This window comes from Oryx dammah, unplaced genomic scaffold (genome assembly GCF_014754425.2).
Source record: "Oryx dammah isolate SB20612 unplaced genomic scaffold, SCBI_Odam_1.1 HiC_scaffold_23, whole genome shotgun sequence".
NCBI lineage: Eukaryota > Metazoa > Chordata > Mammalia > Artiodactyla > Bovidae > Oryx > Oryx dammah.
Window position 1 is genome coordinate 82249700 of NW_024070207.1, and position 27251 is coordinate 82276950.

A 27251-nucleotide genomic window follows, 5' to 3' on the forward strand; every position below is an offset into this window, starting at 1 on the left:
AGTGACTAAAATATATACTCTATAGGATTATTGTGAAGATGAAATAAGAAAACACAGGTGAAGTGACCAGCATGGTGGCCAGCGTACACGGACTTTACCTATCACCTAGTAAGCACTGCTGCAGCTGATAAATCATAACCTACCTCGGGCCTGGGGCAGCAGCAATTACACAGAGCTAAGTTCCAAGCCTGGCTCCACCACATAGGACCTGGGGAGCTCAGACAAGCCACATAAGTTCTCAGAACACTGGCTCATATATAAAATGGGGATTCGCAATATGACACCATAAATTTACAGAAAAGATCTGAATCTGTCAAGGGGAGCCCAAGCTCTCAGAAGTAGCTCGATGCAATGCAGCAGCAAATTACCAAGGAGAGCAGGAGAAGCATAGACCTGTAGGGCCAAAGGAACCCAGGAGGGAGGAAGCAGTCTGGGCAGGCTAGGGCAGCCAGGGAAGGCTCTCCAGAGTGCACAGGGCTGGAGTTGGGCCCCCCGGAACCTGAGAGCACTGAGCAGGCGGTAAGTGACAAGGTTCCAGGCAAAGGAAGTGGTATCAACAAAGAGCTGGGCGGGGCCAGCGACCAGGCTGCACTGAACAGGAGGCCGCATGGAGGGAAGATTTTGGAAGCAGCTGGGGCAGCTCTGGTATCTGGTGGTGTCTTGGGCATGTGGGGGAGCCATGGAAGGTCTGTGAGGTCTCAGCCACTCCAGATTGCCAGGAGGTCAAAACAAGGAAGAATCTTTTAGAAATTATCTAATCCAAGCTCCGGTTGGATAGATGGGGGCACTGAGGCCCAGAGTGGGAGGCCTCCTCTGGGAACAGAGCCAGCGCTGGCTCCTCCTCCCACTTCTCCTCCCAACAGCAGTGGCTCCGTTGCCATGGGGACGTCCCTGGCTCTGCGGGTGTCAACAGCTCCCCCACCCGCTCCCTCCTTCCCTAGCAACAGGCCACCTCCTCTGGCTCTCATCCTTGCTTGCCTGGCAACCCCAGCCTGGTGCCCAGGGCCCCCAAGTTCCAGCTTCACCCTCACTGCAGTGGCAGTGCCTCTAGGCCTGGGCTCCCTCCCCTTCTGGGTAGCAGGGGTATCAGCTCCTCCTGCCCCTCTGTTTTCAAGTTCTATGCTCCACATTTCTCAAGCTTGAACACCCCATAAACGACAATGGATTGGGTTAGGCGTTGGCTAAGGGCACTACAATGTATTGTAGCACCATTTTATGCTGAGCATTGTTTTAAGTTCTCTCATTAACCCAAAGAAGTCAGAATTATTGACCTCATTTTACAGATGAGGAAAGTAAGGATCAGAGAAGCTGTAAGTGACTTTGCAAACAACACACAGCTAAGAGGCAGGCTCTGCTGAGCACTAGTTTGTGACCTTGAGCCATTGTCCATCCCTTTCTGGACCTGGATTTAAGGTGTCTCTAGGTCTGACAACTTCCCATGGATCCACAGGAAGTCCAGGCACCTTCTTCTGCCCACAGCCCTCTCACAACACCAGCTGTTCAGCTCTAATTAGACTCCACACTTCCTCTGGCACCCCATACTTGAAAGCCCTCATGCCTGGGGCCTTGCCATAGTGGGTTTTCAATCCACTGACCCTACTCACTCCTTCCTGTTTCACTTTCACAACAGCCAAGGTCTAACTCCTTTCCTTGATGTTTTTCTTCTACCCTCCTAACGTTTCCCCTCCACATACACAATGTTTATTAGATGAGGTAGGACCCTGGGGCTCCTGGGGGAAAATAGATCTGTTCAAAGTGATGTAACTAGAAGGTGACCTGGCCATAAATGGAACCCTTTGCTCAGATCCAGTTGCTGCCCTTATGTTGCAGATCCCAGCCTCCCTCCTCTAACCTCCTCTGGCTCTCACTGATGAAAGAAGGTGTCTGTGACCCAGCCCCAACCAAACTAGTCCTTTGTTAAGGAGCTTTTAACGTCTCCTTTCCTGCCCAGATCTGTTTTAGTCTGACCGACTGCCCCCACCCAGCCCCCCTCACCTCTGATGCCTGCTGGTTTCTTTTCCAAGGATGCCCTCCTTACACAAAATCCGTGTGTCAGTCCTCTATGACCCAGCTCAGACACCACCTTCTCCAGGAAGCTTTCCCTGATGCCTAACTGAAGTGAGCTCAAGAATTTACACGTGGGGCTTGAGAGCATCCTCAGCTGACCCCAGCCAGCCCAGGTTCCAAGTTAAAGGATCTTCCCACCATGTTTACAAGATTTTGCCCCACAAGTGCTATTTTAGGCCAGCCCCTTCCACAGTCCAAGTTTAACCCTTGCTTCCACAGTTGCTGAGTCCTCAAGGTCCCTGTAGTCTCCTTGACTATAAGTCCAGTGTGGATGTCCGGAAGCACATCTTAGTAAAACAAATGCCAGCTTTGGAAGCAGGCAGCCCAGAGTGTGAGTCAGAGTGATGCTGCCCCGCCCCACTGCTCTTATTTCCTTGGGCAAAGGCGCTGACCATCTGGGGAACCCCGTTTTCTTCATCTGTAACAATCCGTGCCTAATGGGACTGTTGTGAGCACTGAATAAGATCATGTTCAGAGTTCTTAGTAGGTGAGGAGCAAATGATAGCTGCTATGACTACTAATACTAGGATGAGGATGAGATGGCTATTATTATCTGCAAGGCTGTTGAGAGCTCCTGCCATGGTGGCTCAGCCATAAATTAGCTGCATGGCTGTGGGCAAAACCTATAACCAACCTGAGCCTCAGTTTCCTCAACTATAAAAGAATGATGATAAGGCCAACCCAGCTTCCACTTACAGTGTCGCTGGGAGGATCAAACGAAAGAAAGCCCCTGACAACTTCTGTGAGTCGTAAAGGGCCAACGTACACTATCATATGATATATGATTATGCTATTAAATGCCCTGAGCTATAGGTCCTCAGAACACCCGTGCCCGGAAGAGCTAGAGACACCTTCCATCGGGTTCCTTGACAAGTCGCAGGCCTATCAATGGGGCTGCCTAGGGGCCTGTGCTCAGAGTCAGTCCAAGTTGTCTTCTTTCAAACCCACAGTGGGGCACTGGAATCAGTGTTCTTTGCTAGACCAGTGCCTCCCTAAATGCTAGGACAGGTTGTACTAAGGCCATATTCTTTGGCTGCAGGCCAGGACTAATTGTGTCTCATCATATACCCCTTGCCTAGACACTGGGCCTGACTGCATCCATCACGCTTCCCACTTTCCTGTTGGCCCAAGTGTGCTCCCATCCCACAGCCCGTACCTTGGCACAGGGCACCAGTGTGCTCATCCCATACCCCCTGCCTGGGATGCTAGGACACAGCGTGTCTCATTAATGCACCTCCGTTTGAATGCTGGGATCCTCTGCCTCTCCCATATCCACTGCCTGGATGCCAGGACCTGGGCTGCTGCATATGGTTGGACAAGCTGTGCCTTGCACAAGGCTTTACAACCAAGAGGGCATGAGTTGGGGCTGAAATTCAACCTGTGCTCTGCTCACTGAGCCAGGAACCCTGGTTAGGGGCTGCAGGAGCCCAGTGGAAAGGGAACATTCCTCCAACTGATCCACTCAGCGGATTCTACTCTTCACATAGGTGCCGTGTATGTTAGTCGCAGCCCTGACTGGAACTGAATGACCCATCTCATGCCTCTGCTGCTGGGACCCATCTCCTTTCAGAGGCCCACCCCTGGCCTGGATGCTGCCTAACTGGGCCATATCCTGAGTCCCCTATCATTCCCACACAGTCCCTATCCTTGACACTTGTGTTTTCATGAAGGTTCTGATGGGTTAAGGCCTGGGAAATGTACTAATAGTTCTTCTCTCTATCCCAGTTTGGCCCCCACCTCCTCAAATGGCAGATTGATCACACCCTGAAAACTCAGTGATGCTTGTACGCCTTTTTCACCAAGCATGCAAAAAAAAAAAAAAATCCACTGGTTACCATAAGGTGTATTTCTAATGTCTAGATTGTGTCACATCAAAAAGTCCATCCAAACCCCACTACTCAGGGCTAGTGCAGGCCAGGGTGCAGCACAAACGCCAGACAAGGGAAGCTCCATTTCCCTTGTGTCCCCTTCTCCTGGGAGGAGAGAGGGAGAAGGTTCCTGGTCCAGCTTTCCCACATGGGCCGCTCCAGTGTTCAGCCAAGCCCCCAAGTCAGTGAGGGTCAGAAAGACTAAGGAAGAGTTTTCAACCCCCTCCCCATGCTTGCCACATTCACCCTGGCCCTCCCACTCCATTCCATCCCCACCCCTAATACTAATGGGACAAAACCCCTGGAGTTGGCCCCCGCCCTTCCCATGAATCCCGAAATGACAAACCAGAGGCCCCCACCCCAGTCCCCGCCCCCACCCCAGTTCTTGCCCCATCTCCCAACTACTGCTAAAGAAAGGAGGTACTGACCTGACTGTTCTGGAATTCTCACCATCAGATCTGAAAGAGAAACACAGAAAAAAAACCAACAACAGTCAGTATATGCTCTACTCCTTTCCTCTCTCTGCTCTACACAGTGGCCTTGACACCTTTTACGCATCATGAAAATGAGGGGTGGGGCATTTCATGCAGAGAGAATAGCCAGTGCAGAGGCCATGAGATGGAGGAGGGGCTGGCCAGCTGTTGGGATAAGGAGGAGGAAAGTGTGGCAAGGCTGGAGTGAGTGAGGGGAAGAGTGGTTGGAGCTGAGGTCAAGGAAGTGCCAGGGACCAACAATGTTCTAGCCTACTGGGTCATGGTGAGGAGCCTTCCTTGGAGTGGCTGCGGGCAGGGGCAGAGTCTGAGGTTTAAATCCAGAGAGATGGAGCCTCAGATACTGGCTCTGCCACTTACCAGCCCTGTGACCTGGGCAAATCACCCCCTTGCTTAGAATCTGAGCCTCAGTCTCCCCACTTGTAACACGAGGCCAATCCCCGAAGGGCTGGTAGGATGATTAAGCCCTTTGGAACCCAGCAGACAAATGCCAGGTATTATTAACAACACAGAAAAGGCTTTGCCAATTGCCTGGTCCAACCTGCTTATTTTCCGGATGAAGAAAATGAGGCTGAGAGGGTGAGTGAGTCAGCTGCTGGGCTCCTTTCTACTACACTGGTCTGCCTTCTTCATTGTGAGGCCCCCTCAGAGGCAAAGGAAGGACAAGAGAAGAGAATAGCATTGGGGACACAGCTCTGAGGGGACTGAGAGAATGAGTGAAATCAGAACCACACACCCCCGGCTACTCCTCCCTAAAAGTGTGTGTGTGTGTGTGTGTGTGTGTGTGTGTGTGTGTGTGTGCTGTGAAGCGACTTCCTTGTCCCCTCTCTGTCCTCTTCCTCCTTTTCTCTCCTCCCTCCCCACCCCCACCCCCACTTCGGAGGAGACAGAGATGAACACATCACAGGCTCTGTCCTCAGGTGAGAGAACTGAAAGCGAGAAGCAACCCGAGTGAGGACCTGAGTCAGGGGAGAGTCATCTATGCTGGGTGTAAAGTGAGAGGGACACGCGGAGAAGGGAGATGGAGCTCAGCGTGAGTATCTGCTGCAAGAGTGAATGGAGCACCCACCGGCCAGGTAGGGCAGGCAAGCATCTGGTTGCAGGAGCACAGACAGTGGGTGAGGCCAGTGCTTCCAGCTCTGCTACTTACTAGCCATATAATCCCGGGGAAGGCACTGTCCGATGTCCCGCCTCAGCTTTCTCACTTGTAAAATGACATGACAGGGGAAGGGAGCGGGGCAGGAGGGTGGGGTGGCTGTGAGGTTCAGCCTGGCACAGTAGACAACAGTAGGTCCAATCTTTAGCCTCTGCGGCCCCCTAAAGGGACAGAGGATTAGGGCCACGGAGCACCTTTTCACATTTATTGAAACTTCCATCTCACCCTGCCACAACAAGATTGCTTCTGAGGCCTGGCTCAATCATTTGCAGGTACCAGATTGGATGGGCCTAATTCAATGACTCCCCAGCTGTTGACAGAATGGAGGCTAAGCCCCTCAGTGTCTCTCCCTAACACGAACCCTCTACTCTGGGCAGGCTGTTCTCCTCACCACTCCACCCCCAAATCTCCAGCACACATATGTTCAGTCTACTATATAACAGTCCCCGAGTCAGGAACACAAGCCCTCAAGTTGCTCACAGACTGGCCCCCTGCCTCGATCTACTTTAAGGCATAAGCCACATATATAGTAACCTGCACTGACACGTGAACAATCACTGAGCACCTACTATGTACCAGGCAAGGTGGTGGGCTCTTTTGACACACGATCTCCTTTGATCCTGCAAAGTGGGAATTACTCATCCACTTTTAAGATGATGAAACTGAGACTCACGGAAGTTGAAATGAGTTGCCCCATAGCACACAAGTAGCGGGGCCTGGCCTGGACCCCAGAGTTCTCAAAAGGCTTGGCTATACTAACTCCCATCCTCAAGAGTGATGCTCAATAAACAGTAACTGACTGAAGTCTATGAGTATAGCGACCATACTTTTTGAACCTAAGAAAGTGAAGTCTCTCAGTCGTGTCTGATTCTTTGAGACCCCATGGACTGCAGTCTGCCAGGCTCCTCCATCCATGGGATTTTCCAGGCAAGAATACTGGAGTGGGTTGCCATTTCCTTCTCCAGGGGATCTTCCAGACCCAGGGATCAAACCCAGGTCTCCCACATTACAGGCAGACTCTCTACTGTCTGAGCCACCAGGGAATCCCTACTGAACCTAAAACTCAGACATGTAATGAGAACAAGGATTTTGACATTGCTGCTTCTAGGTACAAGGGGCAATCTGGCAGATGGGAGAATAAATGGCAAAATATTGACAGTCTTGAACCTTTGGGGGATGTATAGGGACAGCAGGGCAGAATAACTGAAAAGAATATAAGCCTTTGAAATGCCATACTGGGGTTTCTGCTCTCGCCTCTTGGATCCCCTGCCTCTTATCTTGCTCCTCCAAGTCATCTATAAAAAGTACCTGGGGAGGAAATAAGGTTCCTCTCTCCCAACAACCCACAATTACATAAACAAGGCTGTCCTCTGAGAGCTATGAGAAATGCATCCGAAACGAGATATGCAGGTACCTGAAAAAGAGAGATGGTTTCTTAACAGCATTTGGGCAACATGTCTACAAGATCAGCTGTCCAACAGAAAGGAGATGGGACACAAAGAGAAGGTACATATTTTTAAAGGAGACTTGAAGAGCAACTGTGTATAGGGCTCTTCCCGGAAGCATCCTGAGGAGAAAGGGGTGTGCCCTGGTCCAGAGAAGCATCTCTAAAAGCTAAGAACCTGGCCTGGCACAACCAGAGACCTCATCTCCCAAACATCAACTTGTCTAACTGCAAGTCTCTTCAATGGACAACAACGTTCTCTCACTGGCTGCCAAAGGAACATCTCTCAAGCACAAATCATGCATGTGTGCTAAGTTGCTTCAGTCATGTCCGACTCTTTGCGACTCCATGGACCGTTGACCGCCAGGCTCCTCTGTCCATTGGATTCTCCAGGCAAGAATACTGCAGTGGGTTGCCATGCCCTCCTCCAGGGGATCTTCCCAACCCAGGGATCGAACCTGAGTCTCTTATGTCTCCTACATTGGCAGGCGTGTTCTTTACCACTGGGGCCACCTGGGAAGCCCAGTTTTTTTCAGCTGTATGATCAATTCTCCCCAAACTCTGTGAGAAGTGCATTTCTCCTCTCAATGCAATCTGACACATCCCGTAATCCATCAGACTTTTTTTTTTCCCTTTGAGACATCGTCCTTACTGCAATCCAGACTGGTTGCTCTCCAGGCCTGCACAAAGTTGCACTAAGATCTCCTCCATCACTTTGGGATTCCCTTCAGTTCTGTTCTGTGTTAATATTTTGCTTCCTCAATTTCTTGGCCTTTTTTTCTGAGTTTATGCTTTCATTTTGCTGGAGCACATTCTCCAGTGCTTCCTGAGAAAGGAGACCTAGGACATAAAATCTTTAGATCTCCTGTCTGAAAATGTCTTTATTATGCTCTCACCCTTGATTGATAATTCAACTCTGTACAGGCTTCTAGGTTGGAAATTATGGTCCTTCAGAATTTTGAGAATGTTGCTCCATTGTCTCCCAGCTTCCAGTGCTGCTATTGAGAAGTCCAATACCATTCTTTTTCCTGATCCTTAGTACATATGTTTTTTCTCTGGAAGCTTTTAGTTGCTATTGCTGTTCAGTTGCTTAGTTGTGTCAGAATCTTTGTGACCCCATGGGCTGCAGCATGCCAGGCTTCCCTGTCCTTCACTATCTCCTGGAGTTAGCTCAAACTCATGTCCATTGAGTTGGTGACATCATCCAACCATCTCATCCTCTGCTGCCCCTTTCTCCTTTTGCCCTCAATCTTTCCCAGCATCAGGGTCTATTCCAATGAGTTGGCTCTTTGCATCAGGTGGCCAAAGTATTGGAGCTTCAGCATCAGTCCTTCCAATTAATATTCAGGGTTGATTTCCTTTAGAATTGACTGGTTTGATCTTGCTGTCCAAGGGATGCTTAGAGTCCCTTGGAAACTTTCAGAATCTTCTCTTTATTCTGCTATTCCAAAATTGTGCAGTGGTGTACCTTGGTGGGGGTCTTTTTATCATTTATTTTGCTGGTTACTCGGTGGGATTTTCACTCCTTTGGTTCTGAGACGTGTTCTTTGATCCTTTCCTTCCTGCTGTTCCCTCCATACTCTATTTCCAGAACTCTTATTGTTGGATGTTGGAGTTCTTCAGCTGACCCTTCCATGCTTTCATCTTTTCTGTTGTCCATCTCTTCATCCTGTTTTTCTGCTTCCTAGGATACTTCCTCAACTTTTATTTTCTAATCCTTCAGCTAAAATTTTGAGTTGGCTCTTGTTATCTTAAATTTCCCAGGTATCTTCTCCTCCCTTCATTACCTCTGCTCCAAGTTTTTTTGATTTGTTTACTTTTTGGGTCATTCTTGCAGGTTGATGGTCTTCCTCAAATAGCTCTGTACTACTCTGGCTACCTAAGCCTTTTTTTAAAATGTCAGTTACATTAAGGTTTGATTTACATAAAATGAAATAAACCTATTTTAAGGGTCCTCAGCTGGTGAGCCCTGGTGATCAGTTCCCATGACACTAACAATCTCTGTGTGTAGGTGGAGCTGGCCAGGTGATGGGCTTCACTAGAGAGTTAATGGACTAAGAGCCTATTCTTTGGATGGAAGACTCCCAAATATCATCTTTAAGAGGCCTTTGTCTGGGGTCTTTCAGTTTCCCCAGAGAAGAATCCTTTTCTCTTGTGTGCTCCTGACTTTGGTGTCCTGAAGTAGGTAAGTGGAAAGAGTTTGGGGTTCCACTGTTTTGGGGGTGCAGGTCACTTTTCTTGCAGCCCTGTTTCACCCCCAGAGGCTCATAACTTCAATTTTGCCAAAGAATCACCCTCCATCTGCAGAGATTGGAGCCAGTGGAGGCAGGGGGTGTCCCTGACTGAATGGGGTTGGGGAGGAGCCAACATGGTCTGATCACAGTCTTTCAATATTCTCCCTGTTTTTGGTTCTATGCCTCATCCTACTTTCCATGCTTCATGGAACCTCTGATCTCCAAGCATTTCTGGGGCTCATTGCATGGAATAGTTTACTTCTGGTTAGCATCCCAGACCTCATGTTTCTACCTTTTTTATTCCTTTACTCATATTTCAGTGGAATTTGTGAAAGCAGCAGAGATAAATAAGTTTATTCAACTTGTTGTACTTAACAGGAAGCTCCCCTTCTTATTCCAGCCAACTCTTATTCATTCTCCGTGACTCATTTAGGCAAGACCTTCTCCAGGAAGCTTATCTTAATATCCCCTCCTGGATGAGGAACCCCTCCTCTGTTCTCCCACAGGATCCTTTTCTTGCCTCTATCACAGCCCTGATCAAACTGTTTTGAAAGTGTCCATTTCCAAGCCTGGCTCTCCCTGCATACTGGGATCTCCTGGCAGTCTGGGCCGTGTCTTAGTCATGCCTGTGCCCCAGTTCCCAGGGTCTGATCCACAGGGGTACACAGTAAATATGTGGGGATGGAATGAATGAATAAATAAATGACTATAAGTATGAATCAGACCTAGCCAGAGGGACCATCTAGAAAGGGAAATAAGCTGAATGCAATTGTTCCTATACAAGACCAGTTCCCTAAAAGCTCTAAGTTCCCCAAAAGCTGTTATGTGCAAAGATGCCTACTGCAGTATGATTTAAACCAGTGAAAAAAACAGGCCCAGTGTCTATGCCCTACATTGAGAGGATGGTTAAGTACATTATGGTATATCAGTTGCCATTAAAAATGATGCTTCTAAAGAATATGCAATTACATGGGGAAATGTTCAAATGAACAAAGCAAGAAAAAATTACACCTGCTGTAGTATTTTAACCATATGAAAAGAATTCAGAGAATAAAGGAAATACATCAAATGTCCAGAGTAGCTGCCTCTGTGTGTTGTAATTATGGATAATGTTTTTCTCCTCTACTTTTCTAAATTTTCAAATGGAAGAATGTATTAAATGTATAATTTTTTTTAATTTCCTAAGAAATGAAGGTAAGAATCCTGAGATACTCATGAATAAAATATTGTGAAGAGGACCCAGGAAGGCTCTGGCCTTCACTGACCAGAGACATGGAAGGCCCGGTCCCTGCCCCCACTGCAAAGCAGGACCTAGTTCAGGAAGCCAAAGGAGGATCATGGAGTTCAGCTTATTACAAATTGCAATATCATAAGCTGTACTGGGAAACAGACGCTCCTACACTGGATATTACACTTCAGAGGCCCCTTCCTGTGAGGTAAATGGTCTGTAGGGCAAGGGAATACGCCCATTAGGATCTCTGGCCTTTTCCCTTCTAGACTTCACCCAGGTATGCAGAACCCAGAACTCCCTGTCTATATTTCTTGAGCTGACTTGCAGGAACTGTGTGGTCTTATTATCCAGGTCCATCTGCTAGGGTGGCCAGTGGGAAAGGAAAATAGTCAGGGCTTGGATGTGGGCTGGGATACCCACATACATCTCGAGGCTCCATATGAGCTACGAGTGGTGAGAGAAGGGGAAAGGGCCAATGGCCTCGACTGGTACCTTGTATGGGCCACATGAACATAGAAGCAGGCAAGTCCATAGGTCCCTAGGCCTCAACGTCGGTAGAAGGGCCTAGCTTTGAGTCTTAGACAGATCTGGGTTCAAATCTATTTATTTGCTGTACAACCATGGGTGAATCCATTCCCCTCTCTGAACCTCAGCTTCCTCAACTATAAAATAGGTATACTAATTCCAATCTCAGAGAGTTGTTGCAAGGCTTACTGGGGGCACAATGGCTTAGAGGTTATGAGTACAGGTTTTGTGGTCAGACAGGTCGAGGTTTGAATCCTAGCTCTGCCCCTCCTAACCATATGATTTACATGTCTAAGACACAGTTTGTTTACCAATATGATAAAGATAATAACAGTACTGATGAAGTTGTTGGAAGGATTGTGGTTATAATGAATACATAATAACATCAGAAAATGCTCAAATGAGAAAAGGCTGCTTAATAATGGGCATGCAAAGATTGACTACAGTAGGGCTGACTGAGCCTCCTGCACCCCCATCCTCCTGACCAGCTTTATTTTTCTCCAAAGCACTTACCACTATTTGACATGTTTTATATCTTCTTGTCTGTTTCTTTTCTGTCTCCACCCCCTACATTCACACACTAGAACGTGAGCTCCACAGGGCAGAAATCTGTTTTGTTCACTGTTTCCAAGTGCTTGAAACAGTGAGAGAGTGAAGATGTTCCTCAACAGTCGAGTAGATATCCGCCATGTAGACAGGGGTATAAGGTATTCTCAGCCAAGAGAACAGCCAGAATACAGGCATGGAACCACAAAGCAGTCAGTCCACTTTGCCAAGGGTAGCCTAGACAGTTCTGAACAGTGTGAATGCAGGGTGAGGAAGGGAACAGAGTGGCTACAAAGATGAGTGTGACTGTGGCCTGACCCAAAGGAGCACGTGAGAGCTTTAACAGACCACAAGTGGTGTGAAAACCAACTTGTGACAGCCAGCAAGTAGAAAAGCACTAGCGGAGGGGCAAAGATGCCTTCCAAGTTCGACTGTCATCTAAATCGTGATGATGTGGAAGGCCAAAGTTAAAACGTTTTGAAAGATAGTTCAGGTGGAGGGAAGACTCCTTTCTAAGGGGCAATCTGAGCCAGGAATCAGACCTAGAAAAGACAAATAGGCAAGGATAGAAGTCATATGGAGGAGGTAATAGTGATCTGCAAGAAAATCGTATAAGATTAATTAAAGAGAATAACAATTAGATGAACCTCAGGACAAATCAGAAACCTTGTTGGACGACATTTTTAGCAACAGATCCACATGACACTGAATGGATCCACGTGGTGGGGAAACAAAATGAAAGCCACGGTGGTTTCAGTTGCCAGGTATCTTTCTGTTGATGATTACTCTTCCTCCAGTCATTTGTTACCACTACCCACTGCAAAGTCCTGGAAGGACAATGATGATGATGATACAGATTGTACTTCAAAGGAAATATCTGCCCATCCCTTTCCAAATTTCTTCTTCAGAAAATAGAGAGGCAAGTATCACTTTATATTTTTTATTTTAAAGGAAAAAAGACAGGCAGAGACTACAACCAAAACAGCACTGAACAAGAGTGTGAACTTTATTGTGTAATTGCAGGGGAGCCCCTGGGGCTTGGCCAAAGGAGTGACAAGGGCAAATGCTGCTTTCTAGCCTCCCTCTCCTTTCAATCACTGAAGCAGGCTTTATTTGGTCTCTAGCGTTTCTGCCTTCTAATAATCCAAAAAGGATAAAGTGATTATTAAGCACCTATAATGGTCCAGGACTTGTGTTATCTTCATAACAGCTGTGCAAGTTCATTATTATTCTTCTGATTGTATAGGTGTGAAAACTGGGGCTCAGAGCAGTAATGTGATTTACCTAGAGTCACACAAATAATAAGTAGTGGAGTCGGGATTCAAGTCTATGTTTGTCTGATTCCAAAACCAGTGCTTTTCATTGCTACAGCTGTGGCTTCCTTCTGTCATGCCAGAGCTAGGTAGCACTTCATTTCCCCCAGCTTGGCCTCTCTCCCTCACCTGGCTCTGATACCCCCTCCATACCATAAGCATTCAGGGGGTGCTTCTGAAAGGGACACTACTTCAAGGATGGAAGGGGGCACCCAAAAGGGAAGGTGGAGTTAGGCACAGGTACCACAGCCCAAAGCAGCTTAGCACTATGACAAAAAGAGAGAGAGAGAATGAAAATGAAACTGACTCTCCAGCCCTCCCTTCTTCCTTCCCTCTGCTGGAGGCAGAAGGATGGAGGTTCAGCCATGATGGGAGAGAAAGTGGGTGGAAGGGAGAGCAGCGAGAGCAGCCTGCTATTGCAGAAGCCTCAGCTCAGCCTCAAAGCCCCCTCCTGTGCATTTGGGGCCTATCGCTGGCCCACCTGCTTCCACTGCCTAAGCAAAGGAGGCCAGGCTGTTCTCCAAGCACCCGCCCAATCCTGCCAAAGCACAGCTCACAGCAGACGCAGACCCTCTCAAGTCACAGTGAGGGCATCCTGAGAGGTGGAGGGACGGGCCTGGGGGTTCAGAGGGAGGCAGTGGCAGGGTGGGGGTCAGAACCCACGTCTCCAGCCCCTCGGTGAAGGCTTTCTTGACTGCAAGGTCTAGATGGCAGAGGTTGAGGAAAAGGAGCTCGGGAGACTGCCATCGGAATGCTCATGACAGGTCTAGAGCCAGAGGCAACACATGCCAAAATGAGGCCCACAGAGTTGGGTATTTTGGGGGTTGACTAATTATTTTCCATCTCAATCTGGATTGAGAAAGCAAAACAACCATTTTTAAAAGTCGCATTAGCCTTAGTTTGGACCTCAAAAGCATAAATCTTTATCTCTTTCTACTGTCAGGACCCTGCTAAAAAGAATGAGAAGGAATAAAATAAGGAATGAAATCGTAACAGTGAAGAGGATGGAAGAAGGTGATATCAATAGGTGAGGGATTTCAATAAATTTCTGGGAGCAAAAAACAAAGAAAAGAGTGTTTACAGTTGAAGGAGAGCCAGCAACACCACTCAGGGGGTTGCAGCTGGAGAGGGAGCCAATGAGGCCAGCAGAGGCCCAGAGAAAATCCAAACTTGAAGACGGTAGGTATGAAGGAGAGTAGGCGTGATTGGGGGCTGAAAACGGGGGCATAAACTGAAGGTAAGTACATGAAATCCTCCCCCATGCCCTCCTCCCAACTCCCAGATCCAAAACACAAGCTGCCTGGCATTCATCCCTAGGCAAAATATCAGAGAACTCCTGGTTAAAGGAATTAGACTCCGTGCTATTACTTAGGGCACCTAGTGGCATGTCGTTGCTCCCAGAATAAAGTGCTTTTCATTCTGGCATTTGGGGGTCACCCATTACAACTGTCAGATCCTGGTGGCTCATCTAAAATAAAGTCGGCGAGTGAACAAGCCAGTTGGATATACAGACATCTCACTTAGCTTTGTATCAACTCGTTCGCAAACTATAAAAGAGAAACTATGAAAGAAAAGGTAAGCAGCCTAGAAGATCAATCCAGGAAGTTCAACATCCAACTAACAGACACTCCAGAAAGAGAAAATGGAGAAAACAAAGGGGAGAAAACTACCAAATAAATTATGTAAGAAAAGACAAGGTGCAGCAAGTTGAAAGGGCTCAAGTACTGGGCAGCATGAATGAAAAACAGACCTTGAGCTGAGTGTTGGTTACATTGGCTTGGCTTGTAAAAAACTGACCAAGCTACTCATTTGTGATATGAGCACTTTTCTGTATACATATTATATTTCAGTAAGAAGTTTAAAAAAAAAAAAACCCTCCTAAAAAATCTGCAAGTAAAATGTCCACAGAAGTTGTGCTATGATTATCGTGTGGTTTCAAGGAACCCCACACAACAGTAAGTTTAAGTAAGCACATAAATAAATAGATTTATAAGGTGGAAAATCCCAGTCCAGATATGAAACAAAGTAAAATGTGGCATGACTTCGAGCAATTCATAGAGCATAAGAAAGGAAAATTCATTTGATCTTGATGCTAGGAAAATTTTCCTAGGAGTACAGAAAGAAGGTGGAGCAGTGGACCCATGAGAAGTGAGGTGTAATTATAGCACACTATTTGACCCTGCAATGAATAATATGACATAGTCATAATCACATAAACAGCATATTGGTGGTCAACTTTTAGAGTTCATTTGTCCAGAAAAGCACTGAAGACATAATTACTGTTATAGAACAGAATGCAAATGTAATCAATCTTGCTGGATGTGAAAGTACAGAATACAGAAAGTGGGAGGTGGAAAGATAGAGGAGAGATGGAGGGAAGAATGGGGCACTAATAGCTCTATCTTATAAACGGAGTGGTCAAGAGATACTGTGGCAAAATGATGGAACAAGAAATTAGTCTAAATTGTACCTAACAAAGTTACAGAGGTAACTAATAGAGAACCAAAATAGTAATATAACTATTAAAGTTTGGGAGGGGGAGAAAAAGTCATGTGTTGTAAATAAGCTCAATTCTCACTTGTCATAGTAGTTCAGTCACATCCGACTCTTTGCGACCCCATGGATTGCAGCACACCAGACTTCCCTGTCCATCACCAACTCCCGGAGCTTGCTCAAACTCATGTCTGTTGAGTCAGTGATGGCATCCAAGGAAGAAGTCAGTAGATGACGTATGATGTTTGAAGTTGATAAATGAAGAAATTAGCATCAAGGCTTGTTTATTTAGAGATATGAAGTTACCACCAGAAAACCTGAATGGTAGAAGTGGTCACCTCTGGGGGATGGGTCCTTGGTGACTCGACAGTAAAGAATCTGCCTGCAATGCAGGAGACCTGGGTTCAGTCCCTGGGTCGGGAAGATCCTCTGGAGAAGGGAATGGCAACCCACTCCAGTATTCTTGCCTGGAGAATTCCATGGATGGAGGAGCCTGGAGGGCTGTAGTCCATGGTGTCACAAAGAGTTGGACATGACTGAGTGACTAACACTTCTACTCAGGAGGTTGGGAAGTGGGGGACCGGGAGACATTGGTTTTTTACTATATATGTCCTTCTGTACTATCTGCCCTTTAAAAATTATGTATATGGGGCTTCTCTGATGGCTCAGCGGTAAAGAATCCATCTACCAACACAGGAGACACGAGTTCGATCCCTGATCTGGGAAGATTCCACATGCTGTAAGGCAACTAAGCCCGTGGGCCAGAACTACGGGGCCCATGTGTGGCAACTACTGAGGGCCTAGAGCCTGTGCTCCACAACAAGAGAAGCCACCACGAAAGAAACCTGCATACCACAACTAGGCCCCCACTTGCCTCACCTAGGGAAAAGCCTACAAAGCAAGGAAGACCCAGCACAGCCGTGAATAAAGAAATCTAATTTTAAAATTGTGTATATGTACTGCTTTGATTTAATTTTTAAAAAACAAGTCCCTCTTCTTTCTTTGGACCCCAGTCTCCCACATAGTCCACACAAAGTGGGGAGGTTGATGACTCAAGGTGATGTGAGGTCTTGTTCTCCAAAGTCTATGCTTCTTTCTAGAGCAGAAGCAAGACAGGCGAGTCCAAGACTGATTATTTCCTAACGAACCCCTCGACTCCTCACGGATCACAGTCATCCTTTACAGATGCCTTCGCAGTTGCCCCAGCCTGCCCACCCTCTGGTCTCCTTTAAATCCCACCATCACTAGGCCAGCCTCGCCAGGCTTCCACTCATTCAACTGTTTACACCCCTTAGTTATTTATACCTGCCTGAGTCACAAAGGATTTGAGGTGGCTTACTCTAATAATACAGATAAGGAAAGAAGAAAAATTGAACTAGAAAATAAGAACTCAGAAAAAGAGATCAACAAAGATGCTAGAGCTGTACTTCAAATTAACTGGTAGCTGAGGCAGAAAGCAATATAAAATGAGCCATGACAGCCTCATATTAGGAAGGAGAAAATACAGCCATTTTCAGGGGAAGCAAACCTTTGCCAAGCACTGAATTCTTCAAGTCATTGTCCATGGGAGATTTCATGAGGGAAAAGGAAATGACTGTTTTTGATTTGTTTTGGTTTTGTTTTGTTAAACTTCAAGTTGTCCTATTTTAATGATTTGCTCTCCAGGTATTTAGATGACTTATCTCCTACAAAAACTGAAGAATCTTAGGTAATATCATGATTATGAAATGAAGTTTATAAGAGCATATATTTTGGCATAATCGAGAATTATGTCATTGGTTTTCTTCCCCTGGAAATGACTATTTATTAAGCACATACAAGTATCAGGGAACACCATTCAAATGATTTTGGTCAATCCTGAGAGATGGGCATTGTCATCTCATTTTCCAGATGAGGAAACTAAAGGTCAGAGAAGGTGAAATGACCCCAACCCAGTTGGTTGGGCAGAGCCGAGATTCAAACTTAGGTCTGCCTGTCTCCAAAGCTCATTCTTTTTTTTCCCCCACTTTATTTATTTTTTAATTGAAGGATAATTGTTTTACAGAATTTTGATGTTTTCTGTAAAACCAAAGCTCATTCTTTACATTTCATACGGGGGGGGGGGTCCTCAAAACCAAGGCCCCCAGGCTAGAGATACCCTGCCCAAGGCAATGGGGACATAGTGGTGACACAGGCCAACCTTATTCCATGAAAACAGAAAAGGGGGATTACAGGCCTTGCTGCCAAGCCAGAAACTGCCTCTGAGCTGCCTCAGTCACATTAAATGAGGACTTCCAAGTTAGAAAGAGGGTTGGGCCTGGTGCTTCTAGAAAAGGAAACCACAGACCCCAGCTATAAATCTAACCAATCTGACTTCTGAGGGGCTGAACCAGAGCACAGGGTCTCCCACTGAAGCAAGAGATCCTTTATTCAGGTAATGCATCATCTTTATCGCTTCCTCTCCAAACAAATCACCTGGCCTCCTAGAGGCCCAGCTTTCTCATCTGCGGGACAAAGATAATGATCCCTACCACCTTCATGGGATTTCAAGGCAGAAAATAGCACATTTAAGGAATGATGCTTTAAACACTGGCATTAACACCAGAGTGGCATTTCTAATCAGAGCTCTTCTGCTCACACACATGGAGTGGCCTCCTATTAAGTCCTTTCTCTCTCTGTCAGCCTCAGTCTTCTCATCTGTAAAATGAACAGCCTGAGCTGAGTGATTCTGATATTATTAAAACCCTGCTGGTCATGAATGGCTTAAACTCTGCTATGTCACAGCATTTATCAATGTGCTGTCACTGTCTTTCTCCCCCAGTAGGTTATCTCTACTCCTACCACCCAAGTTCAGGTCTTGTCACCTCTCATCTAGCCTGTCACAACGGCCTCATCACTGGATGCCTTCTAGTCTACCTCTCAAAGTGCAGAGATCTAGCAGAGATCTCTCCAAAACATGGCTCTCAACAGCCACTCCATACTCTGCAATACACACCTCTTCCCTCAGCTTAGAACTCCATGTTGGTTCCCAATTCCTAACAGAATAAAGCTCCTCATGCTGCTACTCAAGTGTCCTCCTGATCTGGGCCAGCCAAGTCATCAGACTCTTCTCTGGATCTTCCCAGTTTGTGCTCTAGGTTGTACTGACCTGATAAATGTGCTCCCTTCCCCACCTCCATACACCCTGCTGGCCCTCTGCCTTAACCACCCTTTGGCTCCCAATTCCCACTGACCAAGATGCCATCCTGCTTCACCCAGGTAACCCCTGCTCATCCTCCAAGCCTCAGAAAACCCATCAGGAAACCCTCCCCATCAGTCTGGGTAGATGTCCCTCCTTTGGGCACCCATGGCCTCCTGTGTTCCCCTCTGGCATAGCACACAGGACCCACATTAGTCTTTTCCACCCGACTGTGAGCTCCCTGAAGCCAAGAAGAGTATACTACCCATGATGGAATTCCATTGCCTGCAACAGCACAAGCTGTGGCATATCCCTGGTGTACAATATTCACTGGAGAGGGCCCTCTCTCTCTCTCAGAAATGTGAGCTCCCTCATGGCCTCTCCCCGTGCCTTTCCATGGCACAGAATTTCGCAAAGTTATTATTAATAATAATAAAAACACCTATGGCTGAGTAAACACACACTCTTCGCTGAACACTTCTATATCTGTCATCTCACTGAATTCTCACAACAATCACAGTTGTGAGAGATGCCTCCCAGTTTTATAAAGAAATTTGAGGGAAGGAAGAAATTATGTACTTTTTTTTTTTAGCACAGATATAATGACAATAATTTTAAAGTGGTTCTATAGAGGAAAATATAGGTTTTCTTCAGGTGAATACACTAAACTGCATCTGGAATCCATCAGGAAATCACAAGCCTCATCCAGATATGCAGTCTTATTATCCCTTAAAAAAAATATATATATATATACATACACATACATATATATATATGTATACATACACACATACATACACATATATATATATCACAGCTACAAATACATTTGACATTAGTGAAATGGTACATATCAGGTGATAATTGTGATAAATTTCCTTCTAAAATGTTAGAAGAATCATCCTGATCTGTCGTGTAGTCCTGGGTGGTCATCTTCGTTTTGAAAAGGATGTGATGAGACAATCTTGGCTGGGTTGTTTTGTTTGCAACACTTCACCTCTAGAGGGCAGGGCAGGCTCACATATTATTTTCCACCCTTATTCCTCAGTTTTCCATCCTGATCAGGACCTTGCGTGTGGTAGACAGTCAGGAAACTTTCTGATACATTTTTGTGGGGTAGGAGGCCAGGGGCAATGGGAATCTCACCCATCAGAAAATAAAGTTTTATCCCCATTTACTACTTGAGAAAAAGAAGGCTCAGGAAGTTAAGTGACTTTCCTTAAGTCACGTGAAGTCCTCATTTCCACAACACCACATTTTCTAAATTCAAAGGTCCCAGGGAACTTCAGCTCCTAAGTGCTTAAGAATAGGTATCCTGGGACTTCCCTGATGGTCCAGTGTCTAAGACTCTGTTTCCCCCATGCAGGGGGGCACAGGTTCAACCCCTGGTTGGGGATCTAACATCCTACATGCCACACTGTGTGGCCAAAAAAAAAAAAAAAATCTAAAAACAAAAAAACAAACAATAAAACAGGCATCCTTGCATGAGTGCTTTTCAACATGAATGCCTGGAGAGAGACCCAATACTACAAGGAAGTGAGGGTAACTAGCAAATGATCTTGCCCTAAATGGCTTACTGCAAAAGGGAAATAAGTCATTTACTCACCATTCTTCCCTGTGACCAGTGTTGATTCTTCTGCCAGGGAACATAGCAGAGAATGAGCTAGAATGACTGTCTTATTCTGACTCCAAGACACTGTGCCCGGCCCAGGGTCAGAGCCCAATAAAAATTTGATGGCTAAATAAGTAACTTCCCACTGGATGAGGCAGATGGTACACAGTCCTATGCAGGCCTCTTTGCTCCTTTCAGGACAGACGGTCTCGCATTGAGGGAGAAGACCATGGTATGGGAAGGACAGGTAATGGTGAGTAGACTGGCTTAAATGTCTCTAAAGTCTCATCTGACTCCGCTACCCTGACATCCTATGAACTGGGAGATTGGTAAGAGCGAAGAACACAGAGGGCAGAGGCCAAACAGCTCCAGGGAATGTGAGGAAAAAGCCACACAGAAGCCAAGAGAACTCTGGAGTTGAGTCATCTCTCTCTACAGGAGTCCTGAAAGGAAGAACACCTTAGCAGCCCTGGCTGTTAGTGTCCCAGGACTTAACCTGACATTCATTTGTCTGCTCAGCATTTACTGAGCAGCTACTATGTGGTCCACCATGCATTTCCAAGCTTCTAGCTCCTTCAGTTACACCCACAGCACCTAGCAGAGGGGCTGACACAACATGCATGTGATATACAGCTATGAAATCTCAATCTGAAGGAGCCCTCAAGCTAGTAGAGATGATACAAGATATAAACAAATAAATGTATAAACAGGGACAAAGTGCTCATTTCAAGGGTCAGGGATAGATCAGGGAACAAACATGGGAGAGGTGACAGCAGTGGAGTGCAGCCTGGGCACTGGATGGAACAGCCCAGGAGAAGAGAACAGCGTGAGCAAAGACCCAGGGGCTTGGACTTCCCTGGTGGTCCAGTGGTTAAGACTCTGCACTTCCAATGCAGGGAAGTCTCTCTCGGGTTCTATCCCCGGTTGGAGAACTAAGCTCCTGCATGCTGTGGGTGCGGCCAAAATAATAATAATAAGACTCAGAGGCTCTGAGGGGGCTGAGTGCGCTGACAGTGGGGCACACAGGCCAGGCTGGCTGTAACTCAGTCTGTGTGAGGGGGACTATAAAAAGATGAGAGGCGAAAGGTAAGATCCTAAAGGGCCCATGCATGGCAGGCAGAGCTGTCTGAAGCCTCCTCCTAATGGCCAGCAGCAGGAAACTGCTGGAGCCCCACAGAAAGCTTGGTCTGGCTGTACCTCATCAGGGGCTCAAGGGAGCAAGAGCAGGAGGGCATCGATTAGGAGTCTGTGGTCAAAATCCAAGAGGCTACCAGGAGAGGGAGCTTGACACAAGCAGTGGTCCCAGGAGCTCTGCAGGTGGAAGCCCAGAGCTACACTCAGAGCATGTTAAACCATCTTCACGCCCACCTCCAAGAGGCAATGGTAGACCAAAGGCTCAGTAGCCAGATAGTTCTGGGCCCCATGCAGTTGTGTAACCTTGGGCAGGTCACCGTACCTCTCTGATCTCCCATTTCTCTGTCTGAAAAATGAGGATAACACGAACACCCACCTGGCAGAGACTCTGTAAATGAGATAAGAAGCAGCACGGAATGGTGGGTGAGAATGCTGTGGATGGACTCTGGAGTCCAGCCACCTGGACTCCTAGCTCCTTCTTAGTTCTGCCGTTTATGCACTGAGTGACCTTGGGGAAGTTATCCAACCTTTCTGGGCCTCAATTTCCTCATCTGTGAAGTGGACTTAATAACAGTATCTATCAATAATACATCAAGGGATTCATGTGGTGACTGAATGAATTAATATACGGAAAGCACTTGGAACAAACAGTGCTTGGCACACAGTAAATGGAGGTTAAAACAATGTTGGCTACTGTTACATAAAACCACACAGGGTGGTGCCTGGCACACAGAATTGAGGCTCACTCAGCATATGTGTGGCCCCTTCTCCATGCTCCAGGCCTCTTCTGTGCTCCTAGAAAATTCAGAGGCCATGGGAGGCAGAGGTGGGACAGATGAAAGAACAGCAGAGAGCAAGCCTGGATTTGGTCTTCTTCCCCTTACCTATCCACCCAACACCAGGTGATATTCACTCTCTTCAAAGCTCCCCCTGCCCCAGGTCCTGGCCTCCACTCCTCACTGCCTGTGCTACTCATTTTGTCCTAAGCACCGGCACTATGATGGGTCAGGTATGGTCCCCTGTGTCTTTGGCCAGGGGAGGGGGTGGGGGGAATCTCAAGAACAGAGAGTGTGGTGTTTGCTCAGCCTGGAGGCCCCTCCTGCTCTCTGTACACAGCCAAGAAATGTTTGTGGATGACAACAGCCCCATTCTCGCCCCAGATCTAGAGAGAGAAGCAAGATTCCTCTAATTCTCATTCAATTCGACATTATCATTGCCTCCCACACAACTATAATGCTCCCAACACAGTGGTGGGGAGAGAAATGGTATTCTCTCCTGAGAAGAGGGAGAGGACCCCCCCCCCCGGGAAAAGGGCCCCAGACCCCCAAGGGGACAGACTTCCCTAGGGCCCCTCCCTGGGCTCCCTCCCTCCCTCCCCCCGGCATCCACAGCCCCTGCAGGGAGCACACTGTCAGTCCACTGCACACAGGAGACGCCACAGCAGGGCCTAGACCAGCACTGCCCTGGCTGACAGGAACACCAGGCTGGCCCTGCTGACTGCTGTCCCCTAGTGCAAGCCAGCTTGCTGGGTGGGCAGGGTGGGGGGGCAGAGGATGGAGAGTTACCACCAAACAGGCTTCAGCCCACCACTGCCTATGGCAAAGCCAGAGCTGGGCCCAGGCAAAAAGAGTGGGAAATGCAGCTCTCTTCAGCGTGGAGGACTCAGCAGTGGCCCCCAGCACAACTGTAAATCATTCTAGGCGCCAGGTTGGCAAAGGGGCCCAGGCCATGATCGACAACAAAAACAGAGATCTTCTCTAATCATGACGAGTGAGGCGAGCGGGGGGGGGAAAGGGTGGCAATTCCAGGGGGACAGACCTGAGCATGGTGGATATCAGCAGCTGCTAAACAAACAGACAAACAAAAGCAAGCAAAGACTTCACATACAAAGGCCCAGAGGCCAGAAGGAGGTCGGGCTTTATCATGCGCTATGCTGCACTAGGAAGGCCACACCCAGAGCACAGCAGAAGGCAGACTGGCATCTGGGAACCTGTCCAGGAGAGACAGTGCGGGAGGGTGTGGGAATCCTGGGGGGATGACATGGGTGGGGGTGGACAAAACAGCTGCTATCAACTGCAGTAGAGGGCAAGTTCCCAGGCTTGGGAGTCTGTCTCATGGCTCTGTGACCCCTGGAGTGTTGCTTCACTTCTCTGAGCCCTCGGTTTCTTTGGCTGGAAAACGTGGGTTGTGGTGACAAACGCACAGGGTAGCTGGGAGGACTGAATATGCCCCTGGGTGAGGGGCCCTTCCATGCTGGGCCCAGGCCCCTCTCTCCTCTCTTTCTCCACCAGAGGGAGCCGGGGGACCAGGAGCGCCCTGCTTGTACCAGCTCTACCTAGCCTCCCCCAGTGCTGCAGCCTCTGCTGCTCAACTCCCACCCTGCCTGCCCTGGCTTTCAGCAGCAGCCTCTCACCCACTCCTTACAAACCCAGAGGAGGCCTGGCAGGGGAGTAGCTTGCAGCAGCTGTGGCGACAACAATGGCTACTGCATCAACAGGCCCTTCTGACACCTGGCCGAGAGAGAGGGAGGGAGAGTGGAAAGGAGGGAGACAAGGCCTTCTGCCCTCCCCCATCAACTCCCCCTCTCATCACTCATTCCAGAGCCATCTTCCCCTGCTCGAATCCTCCAGAGACCTCAGGCTCTCTTGGCCTCTTCCAGTTTGTGACCTGGTCAGGTCCTGAGGCTCCAGAAAGCTCCAGTGGAAAAATAACAGGCCTTGGAGACAGGTGGACTCGGGTTATAGCCCTAGCTCTATTAAGAACTGGCAGTGTAACCTTGAGCAAGGTCCCTTCATTTTTTGGAGCCTCAGTTTCCCCATCTCCAAAATGGAGTTGCTAGTGCTCACTGCACAGGGTCTGTTGCGAGGACCGAAAGAGGTAATAATGGATGTGCAAATATTTATGGTTAGGAGAAATTTGAAGTACCATCTAAAATCCCCTTATTAACCCATTAGGAAATGGGAAGCAACAAACACAAATGTGTTTCACAAAATGTGAAATCCAACGAACAGCCTGGAGGCTGCACAGAGGGAAGGACCGAGAGGCAAGCCTGCCCAGATGGCAGAAGCTCAGAGCCCAAGAGCAAACAGGCTTCCAAACTCACATCTGCAGGGTGGAGAATGGGAGGGGAACTGAATCCTAGAATTGGGGAAAGCCTTGGTCATTTCATAGGGCTTTCCACCAGTTCAGGAATTATGTTTTCTCTAGCCCTTCCCGATCCCCTTGAGGCAGTCCACTGCCTCACCAGACCAGGTTGGAAAGTTCTTCCTGATTTATCCCCAGTTTTCCCATTGCTCCCTGTTCTGCTACCTGGAGCATACATAACAAGGCTGCTTCCTCTGTCACAGGCTTGACCACTCTGGAAGTCTTCTGCAGCCAGGCTCAAGGACCACAATGCCCATTTAGTCTCCCTTTGCCTTCACCCTACCATGGTCCTCTCCTGAAAGGGTCTTGCTTGGTTGACCTGGCCCCTCCCTCCAATGTGGGCCCCCAAGCTCCACACAGTCAGTCCTCCTGGAATGGGCTCCAAGCAGCCCCCCACCCCCTCCCCCAGGCAGAAGAGCCCATCTCCCTGTGGGGCAGCCCACACCAAACCTCAGCTGAGGGTGCACTGCAGTGAAGCCCAGCCGAGTCCTTGAGCTGCAGCTGCTGCTCCTGGGGCCCAGCCATCTCAACCCAGCACCCCAGCCTGCTGCCTCACCACGGGGGAGTTGCAGAGAGCTGTCTCCCGGCAGATTTCCTGAGGCAGAAGGCTTCCCCACCCCCAGCCCAGCCTCCAAGAGACACTCCGCTGGTTGTGGCACATGGTAGGACCAGCTGAGCCGTGAGAGGAGGAGGAAAGCTGTCCATTTGCTAGAGGACTTCAGACTTGGTCTGTAGTGGTGGCTGGATTAGTCACAGAACCATCAAATCTAAGCTGGAGGGGCCATTCAAGAGAATTCAAGGCCGATCCTGCCTTTTATAAAGATATGGGGGAACTGATGCCCTAAGAGAGGAAGGGACTCAGTCAAGGTCACAAAGCCAATCTGCAGCAGAGCTGGAAGGGGAACCTGGGTTTCCTAACTCCCGGTTCAATATTCTTTCCAGTCCAGCAGAAGAGAAATCAGGGAGCCTTTAAGGCAGCCCTGTGAGCCTGCACACCCTTGGCTCCCTCAGCTTGACATTTATCCCAACCAGCTCACCATGGTATCTGCATGGAGAAGTGGACCCAGCCCATGCCCCACCAACCCAAGAGATGATGCCAAGGTGTCCCAAATAAGCAGACACACAGACCCCAGCACAGACACTGGCACTGATCCAACAAGAGGGAAGATCTGTAGACTTCTTTTGCTGGTATGCTCTTTAATTGGGCGGTGTTTTTCTTGAGGGTGGAGAGGGGGTGGTCTTTGAGGAACTAGCCAAGGGCCGGGCCTCCATCTTTGCTCCCCCGGCCAGGATGTGCTGCAGTTCCCCCTCAGAGGGACGTCTCAGCCTCCAGCTGCCATTCTGGTCCCCACTTGCCTCTCTGGGAAAGGATGGAGCTGAGGCTGCCAGAGGAGAAAAGATCAGGCCTGCGCTCAGGACCTGCAGAGGAGACCCGAATGGTGGGGGGAGTCGCGGCCGGGGGTGGGGGGGAGGGAGGGCTTTCGTTCCCCTGCGTCTCTGAGCTGACATCGTGACAGACAATAAATATCCCAACCGGCACATCCAAATAGAATAAATAAAGAAATGAAAAGCCATCTTCTGGCAAGGATACAGGGAGGGGGTGAAGAAGTGGATGGGGTGACGGCTGCTCCAAGCTCTCACTGGCCACGGTTTTGAGAAAGAAGAGATGCCTGCACTCATCGGGCCAACCCACTCTGGGGAATCTAGAGAAGGGGTATCGGCTGCCTGAGGGGGCGCCCGGCTTTTCCCGACAGGTTGGGACAGGAGAGGACACGGAATCAGGCACTGGCTTCTTACTTTACTAGCCGTTCAAGTTGAAGAGGGAACTAGCGGGGAAGAACCGGGGAAAACAAACACGCGTTCCTTACTTTCTCTGGAGGGTTGTGGCGGGGCTGGTGCTGGTACTGGTGCTGTGGCCGCCGCCGGCCCCGGGGCTGGAGCTCCTGGATGCGCCGCGGCTCAGCTGGCCCCGCTCCCGCGGTGGCCGGGGCCCCACGCCCACCGCCGCCGAATAGCCGGATTCCTTCTCGCGGCCCGGGTGCGCCGGCCCAGCCTCCCTCCCGCCACGCTCGCGACCCAGGGCTGGGTTCTCGTGGTGCAGGTGGCACTGGGCCACGTCGCGCTCGCGGGCAGAGTAAGCAGCAGTGTCCTGGAGTGGGTAGGAGGCGTCCCGCTCCTTGTCCCGATACACAGCCTCCCGGTTCTGGTAGGCGCCGTCCCGGTTCGGGTAGCCCACGTCCCGGGCCGCCTGGTGGAACTGGCTCTCCCGCAGCTCGCGGTGGTGGAACTGGGTCTCGCGCAGGTTCTGGTATTGGCTCTCGCGGCTCGGGCTATCCCGCGCGCCGTGGGGGTCCCGGTGCAGCTCCCCGCGGTGCAGCTGGCTCTCCTCCCTCAGATCGCGGTTCTCCTGGGTGAGCTGGTCCAGCTGGCCCTCCAGCTCTTCGATGCGCCGCCGCTGGGTCTCCAGCAGCTGCTGCTGGCTCTCGATGATGTTGTTCAGCTCCAGCAGGTACTCCACCGCCCGGTTGGGGCTCTCGGATCCCGGGCCGCCCGGGGGACCCGACCCCGCCTCCATCCTGGCGGCCCAGGGGCAGGGGAAGGGGCAGGAAAGCCCGATCCCAGCTCGCTCACGGCGCCACCCTCCCCCGGGCCCAGCCGGGGGAGGGGGCCGGCGGGACGCGAGGGCGCGCACCGGGCTCGAGGGCCCGGGGGCCCGGGGGGGCCCGGGAGACAGCGCTGGGGCCGGCGGCACGGGGAGCAGGAGCTGAGGCTACCACCGCCGCCGCCGCCGCCGCCGCCGCCGCCGCCGCCACGGCTCCCGAGGACGCGGCCCGCG

At 49.1% G+C, this 27251-nt stretch overlaps 1 protein-coding gene across 2 annotated transcripts in view; it reads right to left on the reverse strand.

The window, feature by feature from the left end:
- Window positions 1–27110, reverse strand: part of IQSEC2 (IQ motif and Sec7 domain ArfGEF 2) — a 77211-nt gene extending 50101 nt beyond the window's left edge. For both annotated transcript variants that reach the window (XM_040266020.1, XM_040266019.1), the window contains exons 1-2: window positions 26284–27110; window positions 4364–4393 (exon numbers count right to left, since the gene is read on the reverse strand). In XM_040266020.1, the coding sequence (XP_040121954.1) occupies window positions 4364–4393; window positions 26284–26990 (737 nt within the window). In that variant the 5' untranslated portion in view covers window positions 26991–27110. The remainder of the gene's footprint in view (window positions 1–4363; window positions 4394–26283) is intronic.
- Between the last annotated feature and the right edge of the window lie 141 nt (window positions 27111–27251).